The following is a 25821-nucleotide window of genomic DNA, read 5'->3' as shown; positions in this document are numbered from 1 at the left end:
TGCTGTGTGTATGTGTGTGCACAGGCTGATCCAACACACTAAGGCTCTGATGTCCACAGAGGAGAAGTTGTGTATCAAAGTTCTGAGGACGCTGCAGGAAATGTTGATCAGAACTCTGGACTTTGATGAAAAGGTCCGTAAGTAGCTGAACATCAACACTGTCAGCGGCAGAACACTATGCAGTGTAGTTTGATGCGAAGGAGTCTGTTCTCACTCTCTGACATTCCAGGGAATTTCACTACGGAAGGTTCTGTTACAAAACTACTTATTTCCGAACAAGAAGAATAACCCAAAGAATGACTTGGCAGAACTGGGAGCAGCAGGTGGGAAACATTTCTTGACCAGAAAGCAAAAACATAAAATAAATCATACTGTGTTTCTTACTTCATACTGGCCAGGAGAGTTCATTTACTCAACTACAGAGAGTAACTGGGCTCTATTTGGGGGAGGGTGTTATAGCAGAGGCGTCCTAAGTGCGGCGTGTAGGCAAATTCCAACAAGCAGCTTGTTTTTTTTTATTGGCCTGTGGCACATTCTAAAAATACAATTAAACAAGAAAATAAAAAAACAGCACAAAAGGGAAAAAGTTAAAATGTGGATACTAATAACATATAATACATTATACATTTCTTTGTTGTGAAGCGCTAGCTCATGATCACCTGTGTCAGGCTTTTATTGTGAAGTTCTTACATGAGTCATTCAGTGCATGCTGCTATAACCACCAGGTGGCGAGCAGGAGCGCGACTGGGCGGCAGTGGCCACAGTCCAGTGTCGTCTGGACCGAGAAGGTGGGACCAAGTTGTTCACAGACTTGGTGATGAGCACCAAGAACGACAAGATCTTCCAGGAGAGCATCCAGCTGGCCATCTGTCTCCTGGAGGGAGGCAACACTGAGATACAGGTCAGCTGACTCACCAGCTCCCCCACATGGACACACCAACACAAGACCAGTTCTAATGCTGAACACAAGCCCAGCATGGAGATTAGTGTGCATCAAAGAGAATTGCTGTGAAGCGTCTGTGTGTCTCCTGTAGAATTCCTTCTACAAGCTGATGATGGGAGACAACAAGTCTGAGAAGTTCTTCAAAGTTCTCCATGACAGAATGAAAGAGGCTCAGACGGACATCAAGGCCACCGTGTCGGTCAATGTTGGTGAGATGACGCACAAGGCCAATGAGAAGGACTTGGACAACGGTGAGTACTGTAACACTTATAAATGAGCATCTTCTCATACCACATGAATGTAAACATTCTCCTCTGGAAGGTTCCTCTTCACCGCTTGGACTTGGCAGTGATGGACATTCCCTGTTGGTCCAGGGGCAAGGCGGAGAGCCCTCTTCCCTGCAGACTCAGCCAATGGCAGAGCAGAAAGAGGTGGAGACAGAGATGGGCCCAGCTGTTCTTATCATGAAGCCCATCCTGAGGTTCCTGCAGCTTCTGTGTGAGAATCACAACCAAGACCTGCAGGTAGGCAATGGTGCCATTTAGATGAATGAAAAAATAAAGGTGCACTAACTCGTGCTTTGGTTTTCTCAGAACTTCCTGCGCTGCCAGAACAACAAGACAAACTACAACCTGGTCTGCGAGACACTTCAGTTCCTGGACATCATGTGTGGAAGCACCACGGGCGGCCTGGGCCTACTGGGCCTGTATATCAATGAATCAAACGTCCACCTCATCACGCAGACCCTGGAGACCCTCACAGAGTACTGCCAGGGCCCTTGCCAAGAGAACCAGGTAGGCTGGTGGGAGTGGCCACACAGAAGAGGATCCCCAGGAGGACATTTAGCATGTTATAATGTTTCAGACGTGCATCGTGACGCATGAGTGCAACGGCATCGACATCATCACGGCGTTGATCCTCAACGACATCAGCCCGCTGTGTCGCTACCAGATGGAGATGGTGCTGCAGCTCAAGGTGTGTTGGTGTGGTGTCATGTGACCCCACAGGAAGTCTGATGTTGTCAACTTGCTACCAGGACAATGCCTCCAAGCTGCTGCTGGCGCTGATGGAGAGTCGACACGACAGTGAGAACGCTGAGAGGATCCTGTTTAACCTTCGACCCAGAGAACTGGTCAGAGCGACCCCCTACCCTTGCTGAACTTTGACTTCTAGTAGATAATACTGTGTGTGTGTGTGTGTGTGTGTTCAGGTGGACGTGATAAAGAAGGCCTACCATCAGGAGAGTGAGTGTGAGGGTGGGGAGGTGTCTCCTCGTGAGGTGGGACATAACATCTACATCCTGGCCCAGCAGGTGAGCCACCAGAGATCCTCATCAGATGACAGGAAGTCTCACAGTTGTTCACAGTGCACTTCCTGTTTGTTTGTTTGCAGCTGGCCAGACATAACAAGGTGCTGCAGAACCTCCTGAAGCCCCCAAAGAAGAATAAAGAAGGAGAGGAAGGCATCTCCTCCATGGTAGGACTGATCCCTGCAAATGTTTTCCTAGCTTTTGGAGATGATTGATGTGGTGCCATCGTCTGGTAGGGGTGCAGCACTGTGGTGACGTCATGTGGCGTGTGTGTTCTTGTGTTGGCAGTTAAACTTGAACAATCGTCCTCTGTCACAAATGTTGAAGTCATCAATACCGACTGGTGTTGTGGAGCAAGACCCTCTGGAGTACTACGACCTGCTCACTTCTCAGATTGAGGTACTTGCTGTTATGTACTAGTATTACTAGTACTAGTACTTGCTGTTATGAACTAGTATTACTGCTATTAATGGTACTTACTTTTAATGTTAACATCATTACTGCTATCAAAGTTACTATAGGTCAATGCCTGTCTGACATTTGACCCCGTGTGTAGTCTGGCAATTTTTTTTAGGAGTGCAATTCATTTTGTGATCTCTGGAGGGCAGCCTTCTATTTCATGTTAACATTCATGTCATCAAAGTGGAACCTCTGTTTTTGTTATCAATCCATTCCAAAGGGTTTGTCTAAAATGGAATTGTTTGAAAACGGAACATTTTTCCATAGGAAACGATGTAAATTATTTATTTATTTAATTATTATATTTTGCAAGGAGTTACTTCTTGAATTCAGTAGTGTTTCTCACACTTCTTTCTATGCTGCCATGATGGGTTACTTTGCAGCCATACGCAATAAAAAGCAGAGACCTGTGGTGTAACTGTGTTCATTAGCAGAGAACGACAGAGTCAACCAGTGATGACATCACACAGGGGCAGTGGAGCTGGGGGAGAATCATGTCCGGGTGGGAATTGAGAGCATGTTTTGTGATAAAGACACATTACGAACACAGCTGGACTGACGCCGTGTATTAATAACATGCCAATAAGTCACCAATGCGTGGGATTCGTTCAAAACATCCCTTTGATCATACAAATTCTTACAACTTCCACATTTCCCAACCGATTCAAACCATTCCAATATTATAGCGATCTAATGTGTCTTATTTATTATGTATTGTGTAAAACTAAGACAAAAATTTAAATCACAAAATGAATACAGACCCACCATCCACTAGTATGAGCCTGGAATTAGTTTTTCAGAAGATTATGTCGCTGAATTAACTTGAGGTTGTGCATCAACAAATATGCACGTTCGCACTCAATAACGTCATTAAAACTTATCTTTGTGCATTTCCACATAGTATCAGCATTTGAGACCAAACATGAGGTGGAAGAAAAACGGTAAAAATACAGTAGTAGTCTATCTGTGCAGCGTGGGAAGAGTTAGCGCACGTACAGTGGTGCTTTTAGTGACCGGCGAACAAAGTGGGACGGGTTGCCGCTCGCAACAAACAACATATACATGCAAAAACTATGGGATTTGTGATTGTATATTATTTATTAAATTTAAAAAATGGCACATATTTCCAAAATCTATATACAGTTACATAAAATTTGATGTAGTTACTTACAAATGTATTTTTTTAAGTGTATTTTTTTCTAATCATTGCACCTGAAAGCTTCCTGTGGCCCGGTTCGGCCCTGCCTGGTGGTTGGGCACCATGAAAGAGCAACGGCAGTGAACTGTAGCACAAATAAGACAAGATCTAAGAGGCTGGCAAACACAGATTGAAAACGTACGATCACAGAAGAACAGCCTCAGAAGAGCTTCTCGAGATCCATGATGAGGTCATTAACCTTAAGGAGGAAAACAGCACTGTGCAATCATACCAAGGCACAACGGGATGCTACTCTTAAAGGAAATTTGCACCTTTTAAAAAATTTTGCCCATCATCCACAATCCTTACGTGAGACATATACACTGCTGATCAAAATCTTAAGACCAGTTGAAAAATTGCTAGAATTTGCATTTTGTATATTTGGATCTCAGTGAGGTTTTAAGTAGAGCTACAATATGCAAAACAAGAAGGGGGAGTGAGACAAAAAGCACTTTGAAAAAGTAATTTATTGAAAACAATAATTAAACTGAAACAGGCTGTTTATCAGCTGATCAAAATTTTACGACCACAGGCTATAAAAGCCAAAATCTAGTCAAAATGTTCATTTTCTGTCAGGCATTCACACTGTCATGCCCTCCTGATGGCTAAAGCTAAGAAGCTTTCTCTTTTTGAACGTGGTCGGATTGTCGAGCTGCATAAGCAAGGCCTCTCGCAGCGTGCCATTGCTGCTGAGGTTGGGTACAGTAAATCAGTCATTCTACATTTGTTGAAAGATCCTGAGCATTATGGAACAAAAAAGTCATGTGGTAGACCCAAAAAAGATCACACCTGCGCTGAGCCGGAGGACCCAATTAGCTGTCCATCAAGACACTGTCCATAAACTGCCCGTTTAGACTTTGCCAGGGAGCATCAAACATGGGACATTGAAAGGCGGAAAAAGGTTTTATTCTCTGATGAGAAAAAATGTAACCTTAACGGTCCAGATGGCTTCCAACGTTACTGGCATGACAAGGAGATCCCACCTGAGATGTTTTCTACCCGGCACAGTGGAGGGGGGTCCATCATGGTCTGAGGTGCTTTTTCATTCAGTGGAACACTGGAGCTTCAGGTGGTGTCGAGAACATTTGGGGATGGATGGCAAGGGAAGTTTATAAAAATGGCCATCAGTTCCAGACAGTTGATGCCCTTCGTGAAGCCATCTTCACCACTTGGAGCAATGTTCCCACTAGCCTCCTGGAAACACTCCGATCAAGCATGCCCAAACAAATTTTTGAAGTGTTTAACAAGAATGGTGGAGCTACTCACGTTACAAGAGCGTGCTCTACAGGACGTACTGGAATTAGGAACCCATGTACAGTATCTACATTCAATGACATCCACAGCACAACATGAAAATTGGCAAGACTGGAAGACCTGGAAGTGGAAACCTTTAGCTATACTGTAAAGGCCACAAATGATTGGGATTAGAGAATGGTATAGATTTGGACAACAAAAAAGGAAAAATTATTATCATTATTATTTTTTAAACAAACAGCTGTTTTTATTATATGGAAGAATAATGTACTGTAAATAGTGCATGCTGAATACAGGAAGTGAACAAATAGCAATTGATGTGAAATGGAGATGGTAGGACTAAATAAGCTCTGCTTCTTCTTACTCCTTTTCGGACATGTGGAATTGTGAATTGTTACATGAAGTATTCCAATGTCACCTGTATGCATGTTTGAAATAAATTAAACCATAACCATAACCATGGCTGACTTCATGACTTCATGAAGTGTTACGGTAATGTAATGTCTCAATGTTTTGTGTCATTACTGCCGCCTAGTGACTAGAATACTACATATCACTTGTATGTTCCATATGTTTTGTCTAATAATAGGCTGTCGTACCACAAAACAGTGATCATTAAGTAATTAATTTCTGAAAAACCACGATATAGTGAGGGAATGATAATGAAACTGCGATATTGTGAGGGACGACTGTTAAGTCATCCCATCGTTCATCGTGGTTAATTGGTTCCAGACCCTGCTGTGATAAGTGAAGTAGGATCCAATATTAATAAATGGAATATTTTTGTAGTTAGAGCATAGAAAACCTGTTTATGACCTTCTAAATACAATCTTTACCATTATTAGAGCCATGTAGACATGAAATAGCACCCCTATAGTCAGCTTTACACTCCTATTGTTCTTGCACAGGCTCTGTGATCACTGCAGGGACACAAGAGACGGCCATGGCTTTAAACTTTAGCAAGCTACGGAGCCAACTAGGTAGCCTCCAATTTATTCACTGTATTCTAAACTTAAGAGAGGGTTTAAAACCAAGTGGGGAAAAAGGACAAAGAAGCCAAAAACGTACCACTTCCACACTGAATGGGAGGAGAACTTTTCATTCTATCATGTCGGACATGCGATGGCTGACTCCATGCAGTGTGACGGTAGTCTAATGTCATGTCTGTAATGGAACATTACTGACGTTTAGTTTTCAGAATACTACATATACCTTTGCCTCTCAATATTTTTGGACTAATAATAGGCCGTAGTCAACCACGAAACAGCAAGTATTTTTATTAATTAATTTTTGAAAAAACGTGATAGAGCGAGGGACGATTGTACGTTACATGAATTTAATAGTGTGTGTGTGTGTGTGTGTGTGTGTGTGTGTAGATAGTGCGTGACGACCGTAGCATGGAGCAGATTGTGTTTCCTGTCCATCCCATCTGTGAGTTCCTGACTGAAGAGTCCAAGTTTCGGGTCTTTAACACGACCGAGCAAGACGAGCAGGGGTCGAAGGTCACGCATTTCTTTGAGCAGACGTCCTTCCTGCACGGAGAGATGGAGTGGCAAAAGAAGCTAAGGAGTGAGCGTGCACGTGCATGCACATGTGTACGTGCAAACATCCTTTCAGTGTGTGTGTGTGTGTGTCTGTTGCAGGCATGCCAGTGTTGTACTGGTTCTCCAGGAGGATGACTTTGTGGGGGACCATCTCCTTCAACCTGGCCGTCTTCATCAACCTCATCATCGCCTTCTTCTACCCCTACAACTCAGGACAAGGTGGGACCAAGTGTGACCTCACCGTATATGGAGCTAATCCCTCCCCCTCCTCCCCTAGCTGGCGCCATCGATGACTCTCTGCTGCTGATGTTGTTTTGGATTCTGATCGGGCTGTCCATGCTGGCCTTGCTCTCCCAGCGTTATGGCCTGCAGCCACTGACTCTGGCACTCATCCTGAGGTCCATCTACCACCTGGGAATTGGAAACACGCTCATCCTGCTGGGAACTCTCAACGTAAGACAGACCTGGTCTGCATTCTTCTACGACACAGAATGTTTTCACATTTCATTCTTTATCTCTGACTGGCTAAACAACTTGAACATTACTGCAAGTTCCTACACCTAAATAAACATATGACGTCACATGACACACTAAAAGACTAAATTAAATATATTTACAGTGTGTTGTTACAATTATATGTTACATACAGTCCTGATCAACATTTTTAAGACCAGTTGAAAAATTGCATGAATTTACATTTTTTGCTGTTGGCTCTTAGAGGGAAAACTGCACTTTTTGGGGGGGTTCAGAAGGCTGTATAGGTGGAATAAGTGGCTCCCATACATGTAGTAATGAGCTGCCTCTTTTTTTTAATCTGTCTTTAGAAGGCACAGAAAAGAGAAAACATATGTGTTCATGTCTCACATAAGGATTGTGCATGATGGGCAAATTCCCCCCAAAGCAGTTTGCCTTCAAAGAGCTTCAAAATGCAAAAAGAAAAAATGGGAGTGAGCCAAAACAAATTTGAGTAAGTTGCAGCACGCCATTGCTGCTGTGGTTGGATGCAGGAAGACAGTCATTTGAAACTTAAAAAGATCCTGAGGCTTATGGAACAAAAAAAGTTAAGTGGTACACCCAAAAAACTGTAACCGTCCCTGAGTCAGAGGATCCGATTGGCTGTCCATCAAGACAAGGGACGATCTTCGGCCCAAATGAAGGTTGCTACTGGTGCCGAGTGCAGTCCAATAACCATCAGCATCTGCGAGAGAAGGGTTTTAAGAACAAATAACGTCTTCAAAGGCCTCATCTCCTTCAATGCCACAAAATTACCCATTTACCATACCAAACATTGAAAGGTGAAAGAAAGTTTTATTCTCGGATGAGGAAAAAATGGAAATGATCCTGATGGCTTCCAACGTTAGTGTCATGACAAGGAGATCACACCTGAGATGTTTTCCACACGGCACAGTGGAGGGGGGTCCATCATGATCTGGGCTGTTTTTTCCTTTAATGGAACAATGGAGCTTCAGGTTGTGCAAAGGCGTCAAACGGCGGCTGGCTATGTGGAGATGTTGCAGGGGGCATCCCTCATGACTGAAGGCCCTCGTCTGTGTGGTAATGACTGGCTTTTTCAACAGGACAACGCTGTAGTTCATAATGCCTGCCTAAAAACTTCTTTCAGAGGAATAACGTCATTCCTTTGGACCATCCTGCGTGTTCCCCTGATCTAAATCCAATTGAGAAGATTTAGGGATGGATGGCAGGCAAAGTTTACAAAAATGGACATCAGTTCCAGAGGATGACCTCCATGAAGCCATCTTCACCACCTGGAGCAACATTCCCACTAGCCTGCTGGAAACACTGGCATCAAGCATGCCGAAACCAATTTTTGAGGTGATTAACAAGAATGGCGCAGTTACTCATTACTGAGTCCTTTTTTGAACATTTGTTTTCTATTTTAGGGGGGTTTCGGGTTTTTTGAGATACGGCCTTAAACTTTTGATCGGCTGATGAACTGCCCATTTTCACTTTAATGGTTGTTTCCAATAAATTGCAAAAAAAATATAATAGTCTCACTCACATTTCTTCTTTTCGAATTTTGAAGCTCTGCTTAGGTACTTAGAACCTCCTTACGATCCAACAGTGCAAAATGTAAATTCTTGCACTTTTTCAACAGGTCTTAACAACTTTTGATCAGGAGTGTCTATATAAATGCAGTATGCAAATACTTGTCAAATACTGTTTGTCTTGGATGTTTTGAGGTCAGACTTTGTAAGCTCCTTGCGGAACATTTGCTACTTTCCCTGCCATCTTGAATGCAGCACGCCCGTGTTGACTTTCACTGTGTTGCAGCTGATCAACAAGGTGGTGTTTGTGGTGAGCTTTGTGGGCAACAATGGGACATTCATTATGGGATACAAAGCCATGGTGATGGACGTGGAGTTCCTGTACCACCTGGCCTATGTGCTCACCTCCACACTGGGCCTCTTCGTCCATGAGCTCTTCTACAGCATCCTGGTATGCAGAGCGCTAACGTGCTAACTTGGCTAGTATGATCGGCTGATGGGTCCTTGTTGACTTGCAGCTGTTCGACCTCATCTACCGAGAGGAGACGCTCTTCAATGTGATCAAGAGTGTGACGCGCAACGGACGCTCCATCTTGCTGACGGCGCTGCTTGCCCTCATCCTGGTCTACCTCTTCTCCATCGTGGGCTTCCTGTGTCTCAAGGAAGACTTCATTATGGAGGTCGACCCACTGCCACAGATCGCCCAAGGTAACCCACACCTGAGGTCATGCGACCTGCTGACTGGTAGCTAACGCCTTGCTTCCTCAGCTCCTCAGCAGAGCGACACCTCGCAGGAGTTCCTAGGGTCCTGTTCTGCTGATGGTGTCAGCTGCACGGCTGAGAGCGCTGCTGCCGAGGCCGAAGACGACGGTACGATTTCTTTTGTTTGTCGATGAAACAGGAAGCAGTCTTTGCTCTAGAAGTCTTGTACTGTGTCTCAATTGGAACACTTCCGTACTTGGAAGCAAACTGTAAAGTTTGCTTTATAGTCGCCATCTTGGCTGCAGAGCAGGAGGAGGGGGACTAACAAACCTAAACTTAAAAAGGTGAGAAAAATATAAGAAGCAGGTAAATATTGCAATCATTTCTGTAACAGTAATTGATTTATGACAGCACTACACGCGGGAACTAAGTACACTGTACACAATACAGTATACAGTACTTATTGAAGCGTACTGAAGGGAGTATTCCATTTGAGACACAGCGGTGGTGTCAGTTTTTGTGGTCCTGGTTTGTTTGTTGACTCTTGTTGTCCTGCAGATGAGGAGACCACAGAACGAGCGTGCGACACGTTGCTGATGTGCATCGTCACCGTCTTGAATCACGGCCTGAGGAACGGTGGCGGTGTTGGCGACGTCCTCCGCCAGCCATCCAAAAACGTAAAAACGTTGTTCCACGTTCAACGTTGATTTCTTCACTATCTAAATGAATGCACACACTTTCTTAAATCTTGAGAGATTACATTTGTAATCTGACACCGGAGTGTGTGTGTGTGTGTGTGTTTGTGTGTGTCTTTGCACATGTAGGAGCCACTGTTTCCTGCCCGCGTTGTCTATGACTTGTTGTTCTACTTTATTGTTATCATCATCGTTCTCAACCTGATCTTTGGCGTCATCATCGACACGTTTGCCGACCTGAGAAGCGAGAAGCAGAAGAAAGAAGAGGTCCTCAAGACCACCTGTTTCATCTGTGGTCAGTCACACTTACTTAAAGTGCAAAGGTCAGAGCATTGGAACATAAGCAATGATGTCATCAGCAGAAGATCATAGCACTTACTGAGCACCTTCACATTAAAGTGTGATGATTCATTGTGAAAATACACCCTATGCTGGACGACAAAAAAGTTACCAGTTGTTGTGGATGTAACCATGGCAATAGCACACACATTTGGGTCCAAAGTGTGTCCCCTGCTCTTCCAGGTCTGGAACGAGACAAGTTCGACAACAAGACGGTGTCATTTGAGGAGCACATCAAACTAGAGCACAACATCTGGAATTACCTGTACTTCATTGTTCTGGTGCGAGAGAAGAACAAGACAGACTACACGGGACCCGAGAGCTACGTGGCCTTGATGATCAAGGTAAACACACATCAGTAAAAGTCATCACAGAGACAGCGTGCACGACCCTGAACGCCGGATGTGTTGCAGAACAACAACCTGGACTGGTTCCCCCGCATGCAGGCCATGTCTCTGGTGGTTACAGATGGCGACGGCGAGCAGAACGAGATGAGGATGCTGCAGGACAAGCTGGCATCCACCACCAAGGTTGTCATGACACTCACCACGCAGCTCACCGAGCTAAAAGAGCAGGTAAGGTCACGTAAACTATCAAAAACATTGACATACCTTTTTTACACAAAAAAACTAAAAAATTATAGCATAAATTTGAAATGAGCAGGTACCTGTCGCTAACATCTAATCTGGCAACTGACTATTTAAAAACAATTTTAACTTTGGGAGGATCCCAACAAATAAGTGTTACAGTGCTACATAGATCACAGTCACAGTGGGACCTTGGTTTTTGTTATTAATTCCTTCTAAAAGGTTACTTGAAAACAAAAATGTACAAAAACCGAGGCAATTTTTCCCCTATGAAATACTGTAAATCCAATTAATCTGTTCCAGATGCCCAAAAATATTGACGAAATTACATTTTATTGATAATAATTATAGTTTTACTTACAAAAAAACAATACAAAATATTCATAAATTATGAATTGATGGAACTTATTGTTGATACATACTTTGCATACTGAAATACTGAAAATTACAATAATGCTTCACCCTTGTGCTGGCACACACAACTTTGTTTGGCCCCATGGCATGTTAGTTAGCAGTCCTACTCAACTCAAAAATGCATTGACAGTGAGTCAGCAATGCCTAGGGTGCTTTGTTTGGGCACCTGAATTCGTTGAATGATACAGGGCAGATGGACTAGTTTGTGGAAGTTTGTATGAAAACGGAGACTGTGCACAAAAACGGAGGCATTTTCAATGAGAACCAAATCATACGAAAACTGGGCCGTCCGAAAACAGAGGTTTGACTGTGTATAGAGGTAATGTCTGCATAAAACCTGAGTCGAATGAAACTTGTGTCATCATTAGATCCTGTCTTCAAGCCCATGCCATCATAACTGGGTGTGCCAAATAATTTCCCTGTACTTATTTTGGCCATAGGTGTACCAAATAATTTGAATGTGCCTAATATTTTGACTAAAAGTGCACCTATATAATATTTTTTCAGGATGATTTCTTCATAAAACCAATACATACTTTTTTAAAAGTCCATGAGAGATTACATTTGCGCTTTAACTGGACTGTGTGCGTGTGTGTTTGTGCGTAGATGACGGAGCAGAGGAAGAGGAGGCAGAGGATGGGTTTTGTTGACGTCCAGCAGGGCGGCAGTGCTTCACTTCCTCCCAGCGCTGCAGGAGGGAACCACCAGCTGTGAAAAGGGCAAGCTGAGTGAAGAGCAGTAAATAAAGACACTAAGAAGACATGTTCATTCATGTTATTTTATGTTGTTTAACAAGATGCTAACATTTTACTGTTTGCTTTGAATGGAAAGCGACTTGAAAGTGTCCACATGCAGATTTTAATGTGTTTAATAGAATAATAATAATAATAATAACGTAACATGAGTGAAGTACTTTTAGCCTAATTTAAACTTATATTAAAGTATATTTTTATTGAACATTTATTTAAATGTGACGTGTTTATTAGTCAGTTTGTTTGAAACATCAAAGCGACAAATATTAAATTTCATACTTCCACAAAGGTGAGGCGTGTCCTCATTCTATATCCTCACTAAGATACACCAAGACATTCAGATGTTAAAACTTTATTGTTAACATCACAGTTGCACGCGTCAAACATTGTTGAGCAGCTCAACCTGTACATTACCTCGTAGTGTATGAGCGCAGGATTGTGGAGCTTTGCAGTGGAGCCTGAGAGGAATGTTGTCACATCAAGCATGCCCAAAGCAATATTTGAAGTGATTAACAAGAACGGTGGAGCTACTCATTACTGAGTCCTACTGAGAACATTTTTTGTTCTGGTTTGGAGAGTTTTTTGTTATTTTTTGAGCGATGGTCTTAAACTTTTGATCAGCTGATAAACAGCCTATTTCAGTTTAATTGTTTTCAATAAATTACTTTTTCCAAATGTTTTTTGTCTCACTCCCCCTTCTTGCTTTTGCATATTGTAGCTCTACTTAAAACCTCATTAAGATCCAAATGTGCAAAATGAAAATTCTGTTGTCCTTTGCAGCGGTTAGGGATTAGGGTTAGGAAACACCACTAAGACTCTTATGTAAGTATTGATAACTATGTGTAAAGCTGTATTCTTTTTTTTGAACATGGGTTTTTCTAGGTTATTGTTGCTGTCACTGGCTGACTTTGACAAAACATGACAACAGTTCACAACAGTAATGCTAGCAGTTAACTGGGCTGCACTGACAAACACGTGATACGTGACCATCAGTGTGTGTGTGTGTGTGTAAGCTATTGTCTTACTGTGTCAAGGTCGTTCGTGGAAGGACAGTAGTGTGACATTGGTGGCTGATCTTATCTTGGAGAGGATCGATCCACCCAGCTGCTTGCTCATTAACCTTCACTTCATCAAAGTCTGCTCTCGCCTCCTTCAATTTCTACAAAGATGAGAAAGGTCAGATCAACTGACTGACACAAAAATAGGGGTGGGACTCCCTGGTCACCTCACAACTCGATATGATTACAATTCAGAGGCCTGTGATGTGATGATAAAACGATTATAGATGCATTATTTTTTGTGATCGATAGTTTGTCAGTTTTTCAGTTTGAATTGCTTCTTGGGGCCATTTCCTCCACAGTGGTGAAGGAGATTGATTGACAATTGTCTACAGCCAATCAGAACACAGAACACAATGGGCAGTTTATCCTTTAGCCAATCAGGACTGTTGTGGCTCTGTATTTAGCCAGGTGGAGGGATGACATCTTTACTCCAGTGGCACACCCTCTACTGGTAGCAGTAGTAAATGCAATAACAGACAGATGCAACAGAGCACCGATAGACCGCTCTAATACACCACAAGGACGCAGAACACATTGCACGTTCATACGCTGTTAAAACAAAATGCTAAATTGCACTTTACAAAAATGCGAAACAGGGAATCCGCCAAAGGTGCCACTTGTCTGAGTGGCTCAACTTAAGATGTTTCATTTTAATATTGTGGCATCTTAGCCGACCATCTAAGTCAGCCATCACCAAATGTTGGCCCTTGATCCGGATACGGACCCGTGACCAATTAAAGTGAATGGAAAATATAATAACAGTATAATCATGCTTGCAAACCAATTGCAGCAGTTTTGTGGCTTCCTCTACCATCAGGTTCATGAAAGACCTTGGCCTTCATGGACAGGCTCTGCAACAGACAATAAGATCAGTCTCTGAAGTGGCCAAAAGAAGCAGCCAGTGGCTATGGATCAAGCGCAAGGACACTTGCTGGGCTCAAAGCAGAGGGGGGCACACACCTGGGACGGCAGGTGTGTTGTGTTGGTGACGACATCTGTGGAGGTGACATGGGCCTATCATACATTTGATATTCATACGGACTAGTCTGTTTGATATAATTTAAGGCAAAATAAAGTTTTGACCTTTGCTGTGGAAAAAAATTGCATAAACAGACCTTACTCAATTTTATTTGAAGACCTGATCTAAGGGTTAGGAATAGCTTCATTGTAAATAGACAAACTAGGGGCCCCCAACAGTATCTTGCCTAGGGCCCCCACAAAGCTAGAAATAGCCCTGACTAACCCCCAATTCACCAAAACCCCCTAACCCAACTAAAACCTGAACCCCAACTCTAGTAAAAACCCTAACCCCAAATGTAAATAAGTTCTGAACATAGTAATAAGTTGTGTGATAAAGTCGTTGTGACCACTGGTGCAAAAATGGAGAAATGAGAAAGTACAGTCAAACCTGTCTATAGCGGCCACTAAAGGGAAACGGCAAAAGTGGCCGCTATAGGCAGGTGGCCGTTACAGACAAGTTGGTGGCCATTTTGAATTTGTGCGAGCACATATTAACATGTCTGTGGTTAGAAACTTGTTGTGTTTGCAGATATATATAATTATACTGTTACATGTTGACCAGTAGAGGGCTTTTTTTTAAAGTGGAACAACTGTGGACAGTTTGTGTGGATCTTGTGAATAATTGTGACTGAGCTAGGACTCAGTAATTAATGTCTACACACGACGGCTTCATTGATTAAAAAACAAAACTTTTTCGTGCATGAAGCTTCTGCTTGAGTCGGTATTTTGGCCGGTCAGGTATCGACTAAGGGAGGCAAAATGGGTGGCCGCTGGCCGCATTAGACAGGTGGCCGCTATACACAGGGCATATAACCCATAAATTTCATGCGGGGGATTTTTCAGTGGCCGCTATAGGCAGGTGACCGTTCTATAAAGGTGGCCGCTAAGACAGGTTTGACTGTAATAGTAAGTAGTACGTACATATTAATAAGCTGTATTGACGTGTGACATAAGTACAGTAGTGCTTTATGTAACAGTATTAGTGATTACTGTAAAAAAAGTAGTAGCGGCCGCCAGTGTGACAAAGGACCTAAAAGGACGTTCACAGACGGCCTCCAGTGGCTGCAGTGCTAACAAGCGTTCATGAGGGGATCAATGAAGCACATTCTGCTCGTTAATGATCCAATTAACATCTGATTAGCAGCCACTTTGTGTGCCAGTGTGTTTAGATGTCGACACTTTGATTGACAGGCGAGGGAATGGGGGGGGGGCGAGCGTCTGCCTCTACTGGTGTCTCCTCCTGGTTGAGCTAAAATAAGTTTATTGCATTGTTTGGGAATAGACTGTGTGTGTGTGTGTGACAGGTGTTTGAAGGGTTTATGCAGCATTAACATAGCGTGCGCGTGTGTGAGTCATCTAAAATCAGATGCTGTGGTCAGTAAGTAGGTGGTAATGAACACAAGATTAAGTCAGCCATTAACCTAAGCTATTCTTCACGTAGGAGACGTCATAGACGTTGGAGTGGAAGTGAAATCAAATATCTGTAATCAGCGAACTTTGACACTGACTCATATGCCCTTTGACCCCAGCTGCATCCATCATCTAATGACTGTTTGATGTTTACATGTCATGATGGGGAAGACCATGCTTGCAACACTTTGCCGATATCAAAGGGACTCCAACGTGCGGATGTGGGACCAAGTGGACTGGACGTTTACTGTACAGCCAGCGCACTTTCTTGTTACAGCGAGCTGACCCGGTGCGCTCAAAGGTGTTTTATAAATAAAGTTAGCGGGACTTACAGCTGATGTAGGTCTGCATTTCTGTGTAAGCCCACCAGCTGTCCCACTCCTGTCCCACCCCCCATCTCCATGTCTTCTCCCCTGAGGTGGAGGGCTGTCCCCCTCCTCCAAGCATGTCTCATCATCTGAACTGTCCAAATTAAAATAATGAGACAATGAAACTGATAGTGTGGACCAGTGGGGGTGTAGCATGTCACATCATGCTCGTCATGGTTGTAGCTTGTAACCACACAGGTCAGCTACTGGGGATCCAGGCTTTTATTTATGTATTTATTTACTGTAGTGTCTTTGTGTGTGTGTGATGGGATTTAACACAACAGTTTATGACTTCACATCAACGTGACTATTATAAACACAATTTTGCGGTGTCTGAGTCACATCCAAGTTGTCTATACTAATGGAGCTGGCCGTGGTGAGGTGGGCATGGCCAGCATGTCATGTGAAGACGCGTACAGTCGTCCATGAATAGCTGCTGGATGAGAGAGACAAAGGGATTGAGGAAGCAGCAGATGTGGACTTTAGTGCGCCCGCCTGCTTCATTCCTGACCGCTGCATGCCATTTATGACCGGCCACCGAGCCGCCACGCGCCAATCAGCGAAGGTGGCCGGGGTCACGTGACCAGGCGACCTTCAGCGGGAGGTTAAAAAGTGAGATGATGCTCCGCTGGCATCCTCACTCTTGTTCCCTGGGCTTGAGCACTTTTCACCACAGCACGGTGAGTATGCAATACCGTCGGCATCACCATCATCATCATCATCATCAGCTTCACCACCACCACCACCATCACCACTTTTAACGGCCACTGGGAGAACTTTTTCATGTAGTGCAGAAGAGTTCAAATGTAAGCATGACAAAGAACGTAACTTACGTGTGCACATAGTTTAAAATAGTTCAAATAGTTATAGGCAGGAACTTTGGGAATTATTGTACAAGACTGAGATGTTCAACGGATTTTTAAAACGTCAAATGATGACCTGCAGGTGCAGTCCTGATGATCTCCCTTCCATTCATCTTCTATGCCACTTAGCCTCACCAGGGTCGAGGGTATGCTGGAGCCTATCCCAGCTGACTTCAGGCTAAAGGGCAGGGTACACCCTGGACGGGTTTCCATTCGATCACATATAGACAAACAACCAATCACACTCACATTCATACCTATGGACAATTTAGAGTCTCCAATTAACCTAACATGCATGTTTTTGGAATGTGGGAGGAAACCGGAGTACCCGGAGGAAACCCACACACGCACGGGGAGAACATGCAAACTCCATACTGAAATGTTCAACGGAGATCCGGACCCAGATTTTTCAGGTCTCCTGACCGTGTGGCCAAAATGCTTACTAGTAGGCCCCTGATGATATTAATCTTGTTATTCCAAGCAACTTTAAATCGAGTTGAACTCAACTAAAAAGCCAACGTCACATGGTCAAAGAGGGCGGGGGCTCTTTTGACTCTTGGTCAGGTGCGCAAAGTTAGTCTAGTTAAGGTCATTAGGTTTTCTTCCTGTCATTGCGCTCTGAAAAGCACAATTCATGTCATCCCAATGGAATCCAAACTGGATCCGACTTAAGAAGCCTAAAAAAAGCGAGCAGCTCAGCGTGGCACTAGTTTGCATTCTTCGCATGGCCTCATGTCCACCGTGCAACGATTCACCGGTGATGGGCTTTAGAGATAAAGCCGAGGTCAGCTGTCAGGACTCTAAGCCCCCAACAATGTTGTGAGGCGGAGCCAAACAGGCGCCGGGCACGTACCCCAGGGAGCCTCCGCACCGACGGCACCAGATGAGCCGAGTCAAGTCCTGTTAGCATCTGAGTCTCTAGCTTACGTAGCTGCTTCGTTCTTGACGTTGTGGCAAGTTACTACAATCATCCCTTAGGAAGGTCAAAAGCTACAGAAGAACGCCTTGCTCACAATTCTGACCAACCGCTGACCTTTGACCTCACTACCAACACAGCTTTATTCCAGGAACATTAACTTTCTTCCAACTTTGCAAACAACACGGTATGGTGGTATTAGTTAAGTCCTTAGAAGCCACATGGCCCTTGGTGGCTTAGGTGGTGGGACATACATCCGTCAGTACATGATGGAGTGTCCAATCCAGGCAGCCAAGACTTGGAGCGAGGGGCCTGCTCACAGCGTCTCGGCCTGCCCGAAGAGGCACTCGCCTCCTAAGCCCCTTTTTGAGTTTGTAGAAATAGCCATAATTTTCTTCACAATTGATAGAAGTCCAAATTCAAGTTTGCTCTTGAAGAAACTAGAAGTTAAGTCCAAGAAGCAAAGTCCCAGAGACGAAATGTGAGCCTCGGTTGAGTCCTCTCAAAACCTACGTTTTTGGCAAGTGAAAATGTGTTGCAGGTCCAATAAAATTCAAAGTAGAAATGAGGCACTGAAGGCAGGTTCCAGGTAGAATCCAAAAAGTTTATTCTAAAGCCGAGTTGTACAGCCAGACATCACCTTTTATACTCTCTTGCTAAGAAAAAAAAAGTTGCGCACTGAGGAGGAGCTGTCCTTCTAAGCTATTCCGATCATAATCATCTGATGTCACATTAAATATCATATTTAATTCATATACATTACTTATATAGTTAAAGGTTAGGCTTGGCCTTCTGAGTGTTATCATCAAATGTTGCAAAGTGTGGTTTCAGCTTCTCCTGATTGGTTGAGAGGTACAGTACAGTACTTCTGTCATCCTAAATCATCTCTCTAGTGCTAAAACACATACGTACACTTCTGAGTGGCTGAGGGCCCTCTCAGTCAGCATAAGTCCCACCAATGTAAGTGATATTCTTCTCATCTATCGTTCTCATCCATCTATACACAATGGCGGCCTCTGCTGCGCAAAAAAGGGATGCTGACTGCGTCAGTTATAAAGGGGTCATATTAAGGTCAACACTCCCATCAAAAGGCCATGTTCCCCAGTAGTGTGAAAAAGTGTTTGTCCCCTTCCTGGTTTCTTATTTTTTTGCATGTTTGTCACACTTAAATGTTTCAGATAATCAAACAAATTTAAATATTAGTTAATGACAACACAACTGGCCGCACGGTGGCTGAGTGGTTAGGACACAGTCACACAGGCCACACGGGAATCTCCAGACCTGGGCTGGAATCTCCGCTGGGCATCTCTGTGTGGAGTTTGCATGTTCTCCCCGTGTGTGTGTGGGTTTTCTCCGGGTACTCCGGTTTCCTCCCACATTCCAAAAACATGCATGTTAGGTTAATTGGAGATTGAATGTGAGTGTGAATGTTTGTTTGTCTATATGTGTCCTGCGTTTGGCTGGTGACCAGTCCAGGGTGTACCCCGCCTCACGCCCGAAGTCAGCTGGGATAGGCTCCAGCATACCCCCGCGACCCTAATTAGGATAAGCGCCATAGAAAATGGATGGATGGATAACACAACTGAATAAAATGCAGTTTTAAAATTATTATTAAGGGAGAAAATAACCCACATGGCCCTGTATGAAAAAGTTTGAATTTTTGTGACCTCAAGCTGAAACCAACTTGGGTTCTGCAGCAGGACAATGATCCAAAACACACCAGCAAGTCCACCTCTGAATGGCTGAAGAAAAATTTTAACTTTGGAGTGGCCTCGTCAAAGTCCTGACCTGAATCCTATTGAGATGCTGTGGCATGACCTTAAAAAGGTGCTTCATGCTGGAAAACCCTCCAATGTGGCTGAATTACAACAATTCTGCAAAGATGAGTGGTCCAAAATTCCTCTCCAGCGCTGTAAGAGACTCATTGCAAGTTAGCACAAACACTTGATTGCAATTGTTGCTCCTAAGGGTGGCCCAACCACTTATTAGACTTAGGGGGCAATCACTTTATGGATTTTTTTTCTCCCTTAATATAATAAAAAGATTTTAAAACTGCATTTTGTGTTCAGTTGTGTTGTCTTTGACTAATATTTAAATTTGTTTCATGATGTGAAACTTTTAAGTGTGACAAACATGCAAAAAAATAAGAAAACAGGAAGGGGACAAACACTTCTTCACACTACTGTACATAGTATACAGTAATCCCTCACTTATCACGGTGAAGCCACAAAGTAGGATTTTTTATTCCTGTAGACATGAAATAAAAACCCTATAGTCACTTCTTCACTCATATCACCCAATATAGTAGATATAATAACAGAAAATAAGTATTCAAGAAATAAAGTTGGTGCTCACGTGTGTTGCTAGGACTAATGAGTGTTTGGTGGACAGGAACCGTCGGGGGTTCAGAGTTTAATTTCAGCTTGTCATGGGTTATGGCCTCAACAGTAGCGTGTGTTATTATGACGATGATGATTACCATTATTGTTATCATTATTATGTGATTATTATTGCGCTTTGACACCTAGTGACCAGTGTAGAACACTTTATCACAATTTGACTGCATCTTCTTATTGCTTTATATTTGTATTTTAGTTCATTTAGAAATTATGTTTGAAAATGCTTAATTTAGGCAAAAATATGTAGCATTTGATAACATTTGCTTTTTTTTTTCTTTTTACTAATAATAGGCCATATTCAACCATGAAACAGCATGATTTATGAATTAATATATTTTTGAATGACCCGGGCTAGAGTGAAGCCACAAAATTCGAAGCACGAAGTGGTGAGGGATGACTGTACTATGTACACCGCATGCTTAGTTCCTGAGGCCGCACATTTTGACAGTTTAGTGCTGCCACAAATCCATTACAGGATGTGTCAAATTGAGGCCCGGGGGCCAAATCCAGCCCACACTGCAATTTCATCCGGCCCGCGGAACTCTTTGGAAGTTGGCCCGCCTCACAGACCTTATCAAACAAAGTGCTTACAGTGATCTGCATAATTAAGTGACTCTTCCGGTATAAACTACTTGTCTGGTATTTTACTTTTTTAAGTGGAAACAATATTATATATAGCACAAAATTCACAACCATTTTTAAATAAGGGTGCCAGATTCAGACCAAAAGTTAAAATATATTAACTGTACATGACCAAAAATGGTAACACTTTAACTATTCCACCGTGTCTGGACAAAATAACACCTGAAAGAGGCATAAGACAGTCAAAAGTGATCATTTTAACTACAGCAAAGCACGCTGGGAAATGCATAATCCACCCATTCCACAGCTGCACAGTCTTCCGGGTTACACATCTCACAGATTGTGATGTTTTTGTGTTGATATAAAATGCTGTAGCTTTTGCCCGAACATTGAGAGAACGATGACGAGGTGGTCGATCAACAATCACTTTATCGAAGCAAACAACTACACCCAAAAAAAACATAGTTGTATATCCGCAGACTCGGAAAGTCGAAAGTCGAATTTTCAAGCAGGAATGAACTGACACAAAGAAATGCACATTTCCGGCACTCTGGGAAAAAAAAGAAAAAAAAAGTCCATCCACCCGAATCAAAAAGTGTATACCCACATAAAAACACATTCACCAGCTGTCATGCGCATTTTGTCCCAACCAGAAAATGCAACAACAGGGGTGCATTATATTGGTACACTCCAATTGCGATAAAAAAGTATGTGCTTGTGAGACATTTTCTCAAAGTTTGACCATATTAACAGTCTGGAATATTGGGGCATGTCCTGTCATGTTTGCAACTTCAAACGAGCATCTGTGTGCGTGCACTGATGATGCGATGATGAGTGTTCTTCACTCAGCAATTATGTTGGTTAAAAGGACAAGAAGATTTTAAGGGTTTTATATATTATTTCAATATGCAGAAATATACGTTGTGTATGTGTTGAAAATTTCAGGATAAATAATAAGAAAGATACAAAGTTGGGGGGTGGAGTGGGGGCTAATGTCCATTTCAGCCCACAACCTAAAGTAGGCTTTGAGTTTTGGCCCCCTGTGCGATTGAGTTTGACACCGCTGCATTACAGTCTTTGCACACTTGAAATGACGATCGATTTCAGCTAGCTTCTCTTCTTCTCTCCTTTTTAATTGTGAATTGCAACCACTCGGGTTAGTCCTTCCCCTTCCGCTATCAGTGCACACTCACCATTTGGGCTGAGTTGAGTGCAACAGCTGGGTATAGACAGTGCACTTGCGCGACTGCACTTCGGCACTCAATATTCTACGTATAAATGTGGAAGTGAGCAATTTGGAACACAGCCTAAGTGTAAGTACTCCAAGTGCGTGAATCGAGACACAGCATAAGAGACGTTACCTTGTGTGTCTTTAGATGTCTCGCTTCTTGGATCTGAAGGATTTTGGAGATGCTGCTCGCTATCTTCGTCTCACCAACCTGGAGCAACTTGCGGCCAAGGCCCAGGCCTTTGATGGTAATCTAGAAAGAAATCTAGAAAGAACATGACGATGTGCTACTATTGTTGTCTGTCATGTATGTACTACCAGGCACTAAGCGTGTCTGGATGCCTGATGACGTTGAAGCGTATGTGGAGGTGGAGATCAGAGAACTGAATGGAGACAAAACCACTGTGGAGACCAAAGATGGACGAGTTAGTCGCCTCTGCATTACAAACACTATGACTTACTTTACACAAACTTGATCAATAAAACGTTGTTGTCCTTCCATATGTTTCAGTTTGTGATCATCAAAGAAGACGACCTCCAGCCGACGAACCCACCCAAGTTCGACATGATGGAGGACATGGCCATGTTGACGCACCTCAACGAGGCCTCGGTCCTCTTCAACCTGAAGAGGAGATACAGCATGTGGATGATCTATGTGCGTACACTAACATGACCCACAAGTAACACAATCTTTATTAAAAACATGCTAAAGACATTGGATGAGCGTCACAGGGTTATTTTTGCTTTCTCTTTGGCTTTCCTGTGTTTTCTGTGATGTCACCTATCAAGTGTACAGTCTGAATGACTGTCAAAGCAAGAACCGTGTTGATTTTAAATGATAGTCAATGCGTGATGCCTGCATGAGGGCATGCTGCTATATGTGTCTAGAACTGTGTTGTTCCCTGCTGTCAGACGTACTCGGGCCTGTTCTGCGTGACGGTGAATCCTTACAAATGGCTGCCGGTCTACTCGGCTGAGGTGGTGGCGGCGTACAAGGGAAGACGCAGAGCAGACACGCCGCCGCATATCTATGCGATCGCTGACAACGCCTACACCGACATGCTGCAAAGTGAGCCACCTTTATCATTATGGCTATTTATTCACATTTTAACAATAAATAATCTTTCTCCCTCAGACCGTGAGAACCAGTCCATGCTAATCACGTAAGTATTCACTCATTTGTAGACTTGCATTTTTTTCTTGAATCAACAACCATCATGTTAGCGAGCATGTGAAGATCTGTGAACTATTTACCTTTCAAATTTAAAGTTATATTATTAAGCGGAGAACAGATGCTAACATACACTCCTGATCAAAATGTTAAGACCAGTTGAAAAATTGCAAGAATTTACATTTTGCACTGTTGGATCTTACGGAGGTTCTAAGTAGAGCTTCAAAATGCAAAAAGAAGAAATGGGAGTGAGACAAAAATAATTTGAGTAAGCAGTTTATTGCAAACAACCATTACAGTGAAATAGGCTGTTTATCAGCTTATCAAAAGTTTAAGACCAAAGCTCAAAAAAACCTGAAACACCCCTAAAATACAAATAAATTGTTCATAAAAGGATTCAGCTGCGCCGTTCTTGTTAATCATCTAAAAAATTGGTTTGCGCATGCTTGATGCCAGCATTTCCAGGAGGCGAATGGCAATGTTGCTGGAAGTGATGTCCATTTTTGTAAACTTCCCTTCCCATCCATTCCCAAATGTTTTCAGTTGGATTTACATCAGGGGAACATGCAGGATGGTCCAAAAAAAGTGAGATTTTTCCTCTGGAAGAAGTCCTTTGTCAGGTGGGCACTGTGAAGTGCAGTATTGTCCTGTTGAAAAAGCCAGTCATTACCACACAGACAAGGGCCTTCAGTCATGAGGGATGCCCCCTGCAACATCTCCACATAGCCAGCTACCGTTTGACGCCCAGGCACAACCTGAAGCTCTATTGTTAAATTGAAGGAAAAAGCAGCCCAAAAAACAAATTTTTGTGGGTCTACCACTTGACTTTTTTTGTTCCATAATCCTCAGGATCTTTGAAGAAAGTTTAAAATGACTGCCTTCCTGAATGCAACCTCAGTAGCAATGGCGCGCTGCGAGAGGCCTTGCTTATGCAGATCAACAGTCTGACTGCGTTCAAAATGAGAAAGCCATCAAGAGATCGTGACTGTGGGAATACCTGACAGAAAATGACATTGAATCCACATTTTAGCCAAGATTTTGGCTTTTTAAAGACAGTAGTCTTAAACCCTTGATCAGTTGATGAACAGCCTGTTTCACTTTAATGCTTGTTTACAATAAATTGCTGACTCAAAACATTCTTGGTCTCCATACCATTTCTTGTTTTTGCATTTTAAAGCTCTACTGAGAACCTCAGTACTCAGTACTTGGTACTCAACTAGTGTTCACGTGTTTGGTCTCATTAGTGGCGAGTCAGGTGCAGGAAAAACAGTCAACACCAAGAGAGTGATCCAGTATTTCGCCATCATCGCCGCTCTCGGAGAAACAGTGAAAAAGGGAGTACGTTCTCTTGACTTTATTCCAAAATTAATTTCTGTGTTGATGTACATAACCATATAGCTGTTTGCTTCTACACCACGTGTCATGTGTTTTCAGGGATCATTGGAGGATCAAATCATTGAAGCGAATCCCGCCATGGAAGCTTTCGGAAACGCCAAAACCATCCGCAATGACAACTCCTCTAGATTTGTGAGTGGAACTACGACAGCTGATACGATGAAGACTAAATGTATTAGTTAGATGACTGACTGCTTCACAGGTGACACCGACACCACACAATGATTTGGCCATTTTAAAAACAAAGTGATCAACTATTTAACTACAAGATGTTGCTGGTTCTTACCAACTATAGTTCTATACGGTAATGAAGGTTCTAATGAGTTCCGGTTGGCTTGGCCACAGGGAAAGTTCATCAGAATTCACTTTGGGCCGACGGGGAAGTTGGCGTCCGCTGACATCGACATTTGTAAGTAACATTTGTCACTGTTTGACCCAACAGTAGACTGTTTAGAAATCAGAATATTTAAATAAATTTGTTCAGCTATGTTTAAAAATATACATAATATTACTTTTTTGGACCCACGACCCTGGTGAGGATAAGTGGCATAGAAAATGGATGGATTACTTTTTTGGTTAGATAGTTTAGAACATTTATTCAAATGTTGTGGGGCTGTTTTTCAGAATGAGGTAATTTTTTTGTGTGTAACCTTGATCAGACCTTCTAGAAAAGTCCAGAGTTGTATTCCAGCAGCCTGGAGAGAGAAGTTACCATATCTACTACCAGATCCTGTCCAATCACAAGCCAGAACTACAAGGTAGCCCCACTCACTACAAACTAGCCTATTTATGTGGTACATTATCCACATCATATTATTATTACTTTCAGCTACACATAAAATATTATAATATAGTGTGTGGCTTGGTGTATACTCTACACCCGTGGTCCACAACCTTTTTGGACCCACGGCCCGGCTCGTGTTCCCACTAATCTCCGCGGACCTGGGGGTGGTGGTGGGGGTCGGATAGCGATGTAATGTATCTCATTTAGTATGTATTGTGTAAAACTAAGACAGGAACAACATCGAACTAAAAGCACAAAGTGAATACAGACCCACCATTCACCACTGATAAGCTTGGAGTTTGTTTTTCAGAGAGAAGATTATAGCGCCGCTGCTTGATGTGTGTGCTAACAGGCAGTGTGCTAGCATGAATTAACTTGAAGCTGTGCACACAACAAATATACACATTAGCACTCAATAACGT

The 25821-nt window shown here is 43.0% G+C and overlaps 2 protein-coding genes and 1 long non-coding RNA gene across 4 annotated transcripts in view; 2 read left to right on the top strand and 1 right to left on the bottom strand.

Moving 5' to 3' along the window:
- The window catches only part of itpr3 (inositol 1,4,5-trisphosphate receptor, type 3), a 39493-nt gene extending 26612 nt beyond the window's left edge, over positions 1-12881 (top strand). For both annotated transcript variants that reach the window (XM_054772959.1, XM_054772966.1), the window contains 22 exons: positions 25-133; positions 230-323; positions 726-901; positions 1035-1194; positions 1265-1467; positions 1537-1737; positions 1808-1918; positions 1980-2075; positions 2154-2255; positions 2336-2419; positions 2541-2651; positions 6540-6732; positions 6807-6926; positions 6985-7160; positions 9000-9164; positions 9232-9421; positions 9482-9583; positions 9974-10092; positions 10240-10405; positions 10633-10793; positions 10863-11024; positions 12057-12881. In XM_054772959.1, the coding sequence (XP_054628934.1) occupies positions 25-133; positions 230-323; positions 726-901; positions 1035-1194; positions 1265-1467; positions 1537-1737; positions 1808-1918; positions 1980-2075; positions 2154-2255; positions 2336-2419; positions 2541-2651; positions 6540-6732; positions 6807-6926; positions 6985-7160; positions 9000-9164; positions 9232-9421; positions 9482-9583; positions 9974-10092; positions 10240-10405; positions 10633-10793; positions 10863-11024; positions 12057-12164 (3109 nt within the window). In that variant the 3' untranslated portion in view covers positions 12165-12881. The remainder of the gene's footprint in view (positions 1-24; positions 134-229; positions 324-725; positions 902-1034; positions 1195-1264; positions 1468-1536; positions 1738-1807; positions 1919-1979; positions 2076-2153; positions 2256-2335; positions 2420-2540; positions 2652-6539; positions 6733-6806; positions 6927-6984; positions 7161-8999; positions 9165-9231; positions 9422-9481; positions 9584-9973; positions 10093-10239; positions 10406-10632; positions 10794-10862; positions 11025-12056) is intronic.
- Positions 10913-25821, bottom strand: part of LOC129179616 (uncharacterized) — a 15029-nt gene continuing 120 nt past the window's right edge. The window contains exons 2-5 of the long non-coding RNA XR_008570015.1: positions 22511-22671; positions 22183-22314; positions 13228-13361; positions 10913-12158 (exon numbers count right to left, since the gene is read on the bottom strand). This is a non-coding gene — a long non-coding RNA (uncharacterized LOC129179616). The remainder of the gene's footprint in view (positions 12159-13227; positions 13362-22182; positions 22315-22510; positions 22672-25821) is intronic.
- Positions 16717-25821, top strand: part of LOC129179573 (myosin-7B-like) — a 25808-nt gene continuing 16703 nt past the window's right edge. The window contains exons 1-10 of the mRNA XM_054772977.1: positions 16717-16741; positions 22198-22297; positions 22371-22474; positions 22561-22704; positions 22962-23118; positions 23185-23212; positions 24465-24558; positions 24655-24747; positions 24961-25024; positions 25275-25373. Of these exons, the coding sequence (XP_054628952.1) occupies positions 22198-22297; positions 22371-22474; positions 22561-22704; positions 22962-23118; positions 23185-23212; positions 24465-24558; positions 24655-24747; positions 24961-25024; positions 25275-25373 (883 nt within the window). The 5' untranslated portion in view covers positions 16717-16741. The remainder of the gene's footprint in view (positions 16742-22197; positions 22298-22370; positions 22475-22560; positions 22705-22961; positions 23119-23184; positions 23213-24464; positions 24559-24654; positions 24748-24960; positions 25025-25274; positions 25374-25821) is intronic.

This window comes from Dunckerocampus dactyliophorus, chromosome 1 (assembly GCF_027744805.1).
Source record: "Dunckerocampus dactyliophorus isolate RoL2022-P2 chromosome 1, RoL_Ddac_1.1, whole genome shotgun sequence".
Lineage (NCBI taxonomy): Eukaryota > Metazoa > Chordata > Actinopteri > Syngnathiformes > Syngnathidae > Dunckerocampus > Dunckerocampus dactyliophorus.
Note: the sequence above shows the minus strand (reverse complement) of the source record. Positions and strands in the feature narration are given on the sequence as shown.